The 8647-nt window shown below is 39.1% G+C and overlaps 1 protein-coding gene across 1 annotated transcript in view; it reads right to left on the minus strand.

The window, feature by feature from the left end:
* LOC131254860 (ER membrane protein complex subunit 7 homolog) overlaps positions 1 to 7449 on the minus strand; it is a 31510-nt gene extending 24061 nt beyond the window's left edge. Inside the window, exons 1-2 of the mRNA XM_058255564.1 lie at positions 7279 to 7449; positions 7129 to 7172 (exon numbers count right to left, since the gene is read on the minus strand). Coding sequence (XP_058111547.1) covers positions 7129 to 7172; positions 7279 to 7382 — 148 coding nt within the window. The 5' untranslated portion in view covers positions 7383 to 7449. The remainder of the gene's footprint in view (positions 1 to 7128; positions 7173 to 7278) is intronic.
* Between the last annotated feature and the right edge of the window lie 1198 nt (positions 7450 to 8647).

Raw genomic sequence — 8647 nt, forward strand, 5'->3', positions numbered from 1 at the left:
ACTCTTATGATAGAAATAATCCAGACGTTATCTGCTTGCAGGAAACCAAGGTCAATCGGTTTGACGACGGCTTGATGGGTTCTTTATGGAAGGCCAAAGATGCAAAATGGGTAGTGTTGAGTTCCAATGGCAATGCAGGTGGCATTCTGCTAGCTTGGAGATCGTCTCAGTGGGTTCTTCAGAAGAGCTCTGTTGGGCTTTTTCCCGTGTCCGTCATCCTAGCTCATATCTCCTCAGGTCTCCAAATTCTCATATCCTCAGTTTATGGTCCTACTCAAGACGCTATCAAGAAAGACTTCTGGGATGAGCTAACCACTACCAGACAGAGTTTTTCTGGGTCGTGCTGCATAGCAGGGGACTTCAATGTTATTAGGTATGCTAAAGAGAAATCCCACGGTAACAGAGTTTCTTCTACAATGTCTTCCTTCTCCCGATGGATCGAAGACCAGGAGCTTGTTGATCTCCCTCTCCTGGGTTTCATATTCACATGGACAAATGGGAGGGCTATTCCTATTCTCTCCAGATTAGACAGATTTTTGCCGTCTCCTTAATGGCTAGACTCTTTTCCTTCTTTTTCTCAAGCAGTGCTTGCTAGAACTACGTCGGATCACTGCACAGTTATTCTGACCACTGTAGGTCAGAATTGGGGTCCTAAACCTTTTAGGTTTGACTCGTCCTGGCTCAAAATTGAAGGTTTCAAATAGACGGTAGCGGACTGGTGGACAAGGTTTCAGGTGGAAGGCTTTGCTGGGTATAGGTTAAGTTACAAACTCAAATAGCTGAAAGGTAATTTGAAGGATTGGTATCAGAGGGAATATCGTGCCAGTGTCTTGGAATTGGAGTCGATTTTAGCAGAGCTTCAGAGGATAGATCTTCAAGCTGAAGACGTTCCCATGTCTCTTGATGTTTCGGTTGGAAGGATTCAGCTTATTCAATCTCTCACGAACAGGGCCCTAGAGCAGGAAATTTCGTGGAAGCAAAAATCCCGAGTGAAATGTATTAAGGAAGGTGACAAAAACACTAGCTATTTCCACAATATAGCTAACATGCATGCCAAGACCAATAGAATTAGCTCTATTGTAGTGAACGGGGTTCGGATTAAGGATAAAGACAGTATTGCGGAAGAGGTTATAGCTTTTTTCAGCTCCCTTCTTAAGGGAGAAGACTGGCATAGGCCCCGGTTGGACAACCTTTAGATGGACAGCATATCCTCAGAAGAAGCAACTGCGTTAGAAGCCCCCTTCTCAGTGGAGGGAGTGAGAGGGGCTATCGAATCATTAGGCAACAACAAGGCGCCAGGTCCGGATGGTTTTCCTATCCTTTTCTTCCAAAGCTTCTGGGACACAATCCAAACGGATGTTATGGAATTTGTGAAGGAGTTCCATCAGCGAAGCATATTATCAAAATCGCTAGGTGCAACTTTCATTGTTATTATCCCTAAGATATCAGGGGCTAATTCTCTTAAAGATTACAGACCGATCAGCCTTCTGGGAGGGCCTTATAAAATTCTTGCTAAGGTGTTGGCGACTCATTTAAGGTAATAGGCAAGATCATATCCAATAATCAAAGCGCTTTTGTTGCAGGCCGTCAGATTGTGGACGGTGCGCTAATTGCCAACGAATGTTTGGATTCTAGCCACAAGTCGGGTGTGAAAAATATCATATGCAAGCTTGACATCGAAAAAGGTTATGATCATATAGATTGGGGATTCCTGCAATATATGATGAAACGGATGGGGTTCGGGTCTAAATGGAGAGACTGGATGAGGGAATGTATTAGGTCGGCGCATTTTTCTATTCTACTCAACGGATCTCCTAAGGGTTTTTTTAAAAGTTCAAGAGGTATTCAGCAAGGTGATCCTCTTTCTCCGTTTCTCTTCCTAATAGTGGGGGAGGCTTTGTCTAGAATGTTGCACAAAGGCCAGTCGGAAGGTATCTTAAGGGGCGTAACGATGAAAGGCTTGCAAAGTCCGATGTCACATCTTCAATTCGCAGATGATACATTGATTTTTTCGGATTCCAATCCTGAAATGATCAATAATCTTCGTACTTCTATTCGTTGCTTTGAGGTGGTTTCCGGTTTAAGAGTCAACATGGCGAAGTCTAAAATGTTCAGAGTTAATATGGAAAAAGAAGAGATTGATCATATAGCAGGTCTCTGTGATTGTTCTTCGGGCTCTTTGCATACTTCTTTCGTAAGCCTTCCTTTGTGTATTGGTGCTCCTCCGAAGAACCTATGGGAGAAGGTTATAGCCAGGTTTGAGAGGTATCTGGCCAGATGGAAATGTAGATATTTATCTCTGGGAAGTCGGCTCACGTTGATTAAGGCAGCCCTCTCTAATCTTCCTTTATATTTAATGTCCATCTTCAGATGCCCGAGTTCGATGCTAGCAATTTTTGGAAAAACTTAGGCGGGATTTTCTCTGCCATGGTATGGAAGACAAAAAGAAATTCCATCTCCTTGATTAGAGAGAAGTGTGTAATCATATCTCCTGTGGTGGAGCAGGGGTTAAAGATTTAAAGAATATGAATTGAGCCCTCCTTGTTAACTAGACTTGGAGACTAGGATTAGAAGATGGGCACCTCTGGAATTATTAAAAGTAAACATGGGAAATCAGCTACAAGGTGGTGGACTAAAGAGTCATCTTCCTACAGGGTGCCAGCCATTTGGAGGGGTATTTTGAAGATGAAAGAGGAGGTGCTTAAAGGAGTGGGCTTTGGGCTTGGCAACGGGGCGAATATCAGATTATGGGAGGATATATGGGTTGGGGACAGGCCGCTTAAAGATTCTTTTCTGAATATCTTTTGCCTTGCCCCTAATAAAAAAGTTTTGATGGCTGATTGTTATACTGTGATGGATGGCAAGATAGTGTGGAATATTGGTTGTAAAAGAAACTTGCAAGATTGGGAGATCGGCAAGTTTGCGAATCTGTTACAATGCATTTATGCCGCTTTTCCCTCTCAGTCTAGCACAAATTCCATTATTTGGAGAGGGGAAAAATCCAGCAAATTTTCGGTCAGATCCTTGTACAACCAGCTGCATTGTAAATCAAATGTCAGTATAGTTCAGAATCCCCATTTTATCTGGAAGTATTCTGCTCCTCCGAAGCATATCATTTTCGGTTGGTTGGTGGGCAAAAAGAAAATCCTCACAACGGATAATTTGAGAAAGCGGGGTATGACTCTCCCTAACATATGTTTGTGTTGTATGCGGGGTGAAGAAACGGTAGATTGCTTGCTAATGTTCTGCCATTTTATCACCGTAATCTAGTCTGATTACCTATCGCGGTTTAACATTAGCTGGAGCACTCCCGATTCAGTGAATCTTCTTCTTCAGGCTTGGCATGGGGTATATATCGGCAAGGTGCAGACTAGACTCTAGAGGATGTCAATCATAGCAATCTGGTGGGCTGTCTGGGAGGAGAGAAATGGCAAATGTTTCAGGGACTCTTCTCTCTAAGAGAATGTTGGTTGAATGGGCTTGTACCGACAATTCCCTTAAGGAATCTGATTTTTCTTTTTCTTTTTTAGGTGTTAGTTGAGTCTGCATTCTCTACAGACTCTCTTATCCTTTCGCTGCATCATTTTCCTTTTTAATATAATTTTGTCATCTTTCAAAAAAAAAACATTTAGAGTGTATAAGCTTATCATTTCATCAAACACTCCTAAATACTTCAGAATTAGTCTCAATTGACAGCTGGTCGAAGGGAAATTTCGGAAAAAAAATAATATTTTAATATTTTTTATTATTTTTTAAATAAGAAATTATTTTTGTTTTCCAAAAATTAACAAGGACTTAACAAATCAGTAGATCAGCCCTCAAACATGGTTGATTTCATGTTTGGAGTACAACGTTGCAAGCAATTTGGGAGAATTTTGGAAAATTTTGAATTTTCCCCAATTTTTCCCAAATCAAACCACCTAAACTCAAATTTCGAAATTAGAGTGCATGTGATCATCATTTCTTCAAATTCTCCTAAATACTTCGAAACTAGTCACAATTGACAGCTGGTTAAGGAAATATTCGAAAAAAAAAAAAGAAAAAACATGGAGAACATGAAAAACCAATGCATATCAAAATCAAAGTTCCAACTCCATGATTTTTCATGAAAAACATAAACCAATGAATTTATAATCATTTGACATTGATTTAACATAATTTCAAAAGAGAGAGAGAGAGAGAGAGAGAGAGAGAGAGAGAGAGATCGGAAATTGATTTAACTCCTCAGTCACTTATAAGCAACCACCTTCCTTTCTTTTTTAATTCCTTCCGTGATTTATTTTGTATATAATCTACCATGTTCCCTTCTTTTTTAATTCATTTTGTGATTATTTTGTTTATCACAATCATCTAGCTTCCAGTGGAGTGATCCATAACACAAGGAATCGAGAACATTCAAATGTTGTCTCTACCAGCGTTATCTAAGACCTAGTAAGGTTCCAAAAACTCTACAGATGTGGACACATGCAATCCTTCCCGAACATCTCTTGAGTTGACATGTAAGCGACATGTAAGCAAGCTAGACTTGTTGGAAAATAGGAACATGATCGTTAGGATGAGTTGGCCATCATATGTTCGGTATCATTGGGTCTTTTATATATAAATTGGTCATTTCAAAAGTGAAGTAAAAAAAACAAGGTAGATTGAGAGAAAATATTTGTTGATATTGTTCATCTTATAAAGTAGTGGGTTAGCTCAAGTAATTGGCTACTTCACTAAATATGAAGAGTGCCTTTCTATGTGGGGTGCTCATGAAGAAGTTTATAGGCAACCATTGCCTAGTCTTGCCCCTGAAGGGAGACAAGGTTTACCGTTTATGAGACTTTGTTTATGGGCCAAAACAAACATCACGAAGTTAAGTATGAAAAAATTAAAAAAAGAATCACAATATATATATATATATAGACACACACACTATTAGCTGTTATTTTCACAATCCACAAGAAATTTAAAAGACAAATTGTTTAAGTCAACTATACCATTCTTCACAATTTCATATTCATGATCTTAGACACAAAAATACTTCATTAGCAAAGATAGTCATGTCTAGAATAGGGCATTCTCACCCAAAAGAAGAACACTTTATATCTACTTGTTGAGACCAACTTGTAAAGAACTCCACCCCCACAGTTTTACAAAACAAAATGCCCAACCAACCATAGGAAATATGGACCCTATGAAAAACCTAGCTAATATCAATGGTTGATTAGATATATCTCACCGGTGCTTGTCCTTGTACCCTATTTTCTGAGGCTATTAAGTCAATTCATGCATGAATCAGGGAATGCCCACATCATACATCACATCTTACGATTCATCGAAATCTCATTACTAAGAGGAGCTCCTCTCTCGTTGTCCAATAATTTACATATCTCTGACTTTATAAATGCCAATTGCCTAGTTGTTCGACTATCCAATGATTTGGAATAAGCTTAAGGACAATTCACTCTTTTGGAGAAGTAAACAAACAAACTATTGTTCCCAACTCCTTTGCGAAATACCAAGCCACTGCTTTATTTGTGCATAAACTTATTTAGATGAAGGAGATCCTTAAGGATTTGGAACCAAACATTGAAGAACAAAAGTCCTTATACAGTGCAAATCAAGCAAAAATACATATCAACACTAGATACTAACCAGTGTTTTAAATAGCTATGCTATGTAGCATATAACTTACACTACATAGCGTAGCTTAGCCTCAATGCTATGTAGCTCATGAAAATAGCTTGAGTCGTGTGTAGCCTACGCTACAAGATTAATTTGCATAAGCTACACACTACATAGCTCACATTACAAGTTAATTTTTCACTACAACATTAAAATCAACTATTTTTTTCTATGATTTGTTATATTTTTCTATTTTTAATAAAAAAATAGTTAATCTTTTCAATGTTTTTAGTAAAATAATATAGGTAACAGTATAAATTTAGTTTTGTTGCTCTTTCTTTACCTCTATACATAATCATTACCCTTCCCTATTACTTTAGGTTGCACTTGGTTGCACCAAATATCATGAAATTATGTTAAATTTTACTATTAATCATTCTAATTTGGTGCAGAATATCATGAAATTGGTGCAACCAAGCGTAACCTTGATTAAAAATCTAGAAGTAGTGTCTAGCTTCCGCTACACACTATGTAGGTTACACCTCATGCTTCAAAGGGGTGAACCCTACGCTACATGCTATTCGCTATTTAAAACACTGATACTAACCCCTATCTTCAAAGAGATGGCAAAGCATATTAAACAGAGTCATTTTGTTCGCTAGAAGATAACCACATCATTCCTCATAAGGGTACGATTGCACACTTACTCACCAAAGCAATCAACGAAGATGGGTTTCATGATATCACTATTTCTTCAACAGCTTGACGGGAGTAGTGTGAAATACTTATTTGTTGTATCTGTGAGCACACGAACGTACGTGCATGTGAACATGTGGGTGTTCTTTCCATTTATAGAAGACCATGACATAGATTCGAAAGTCATCCACCCTTATCCTTCTAACAACTAACAATCTGATGACCCCACAAATTTGAGCATCTATTGTTGTATAAGTGCAAAATCTCTATGTGCGAATAAGATAGTCTCGTTAATCCCCAAGTCCCTTACATTTTGCTACATCCCCCAGAGCATAGTGGGGATCATCAAATCAAGAGAGGCTCATAATCTGGTACAAACCAAGCAACCAAGGACAAGCACCATATTTTCCACAGCATGAGGATCAAAAATTCCTCCATAGACTTTTAGGGTGCTACATTCAGGACGCACAGAACTCCCGTACATGGGCCCGTGGGTTTAATGATCCAAACTGTTTCATGTGGCCCACCGTTGATGTGGGACCCCAAGTAACTCTCCCAATCGAAAGTCACTGAAGCTTCACTCATTCACCTTTTTTTCCTCTCAACTGGTACGATCGTGAAATCCAGGAAACTTCAAGAGAAGATCTCATCCACAGTGAGAGCCATCAGATAAATGATTTAGATCATCTAAACATGGGCCCCACATGTAGGAAATCCTTCATGTCAGTTGATGAGGACCTTATAACGCCTAAAATAGTTTATAAGCAGAAAGAAAGAAAGGAAAAAAGGAGAAAGAGATCAACAAAATCATAGAAAGCAACAGACCGTCGATCTTCACCCGACCATGGATGGTATGACCTTCTCCGCTCCTGCAAAAGATGAATTACGACTCAAAAGGGAATTTCCATGCCAAAACCCTAGTAAAGGCTCTGGAAAAAAAAAAAACAATGGAAGGAAAGGGGATCGATTGATTACACGGATGATATGGCAAGGGCTGAAGGAAGAAGGAAAAGGCAGAGCAGCTGAAGAAGAATTGATGCTTTGAAGAAAATCGCTTTCGATCTCTCCATGTTTCGCATGCAAGCAAGGAGAGAGCGATTGGGAATTTGAGAGTTCGTCGTCACTGGCAAACAAAACGTCTTCCTGGGTTGATTAGCCCGAGGAGGGATTAAGGAGGCAAACTGTGGCACACGTGTGGCAACTTACTAAACCTCATGCAACATCCAAGCTATCCTGAGTAGAGCTGTACGCGAACCGAGTTAGCTCGGTTAACTCGTTCGACTCGACTCGAAAAAACTAGATTCGACTCGGTTTGAAACTGAGTTCGAGCCAAGTCGAGCTGATTTTTGGAGCTCGAAAAATTTTCGAGCCTGTTCGAGCTTGTCCGAGTTCGAATCAACTCGGATCGAACCTCAGATCGAATCGAACTCGGATCGAATCAATTCGAGGACTCGGTTATTTTGATATTGATGTTGCTCATTAAGTGTTCGATGAAATGACTCAACAAATTGTTGTTTCGAGTGCATACATTCTCCGCAGGATCGGTTGGTGGCAAGGAATGTATGGATACAAAGCAAATCACTGCAAAAAATAAAAAACTTTCATGATAAAACTACCCTCTTATTTAGATTTTTAATGCTGCCTATCAAGTGTTTGATGAAATACCTATAAACTGCTGGTACGGGTTTGCATACTATGAGAAGTTGAAGGTGCACTCCATGAGTTTGAGAAAATGCCGCACAGGCTCGAACTAGCCCAAGCTGTTGACCGAACCGAGTCGAGTTGGTCAATCAAGCTCGAGGACCGAACCGAGCTGAGTTCGAGCTAGGGTCAACTGTTGGCCAAGCCAATTCAAGCTATGCCAAGCTCGACTCGTGTACAACTCTAATCCTAAGATGGGTCCAGCTTACCATTTTGGGTGCTCGTAATTGAAATATATTAGAATCGAAATCAAAAGAGTAAATGTAACCATGTGGATTTGAATCATTAGTTGCAATGATTAGAATACACTCAAATCTAAAAATTGTGTTTGATGTCCCTAATTGGAACAACTTGAGTAAAAATATTTTAATATCCCAAAATAATATACTTATTTCTGTGGCATTTGACATAATAATTAATAAGTTGACTAAAATATATACTTTAACCAAAAATAAATAAAAAATTCTGACCTTTGGTTGGGCCGTGAAAGTGAGCCCACTTTTGAAAATTAAATCGTTTCTAACATTTGCATCCAATTCTCAACTTTTTGAATGGATTCTAATTCAAACAGTTTTGGATTCAAAGTTACACGATTTGGTGCTTTTTTATTTCATATTGATTTCAATTATCACGGTTTATCATC

Source organism: Magnolia sinica, chromosome 9 (assembly GCF_029962835.1).
Source record: "Magnolia sinica isolate HGM2019 chromosome 9, MsV1, whole genome shotgun sequence".
In the NCBI taxonomy this organism is placed as follows: domain Eukaryota; kingdom Viridiplantae; phylum Streptophyta; class Magnoliopsida; order Magnoliales; family Magnoliaceae; genus Magnolia; species Magnolia sinica.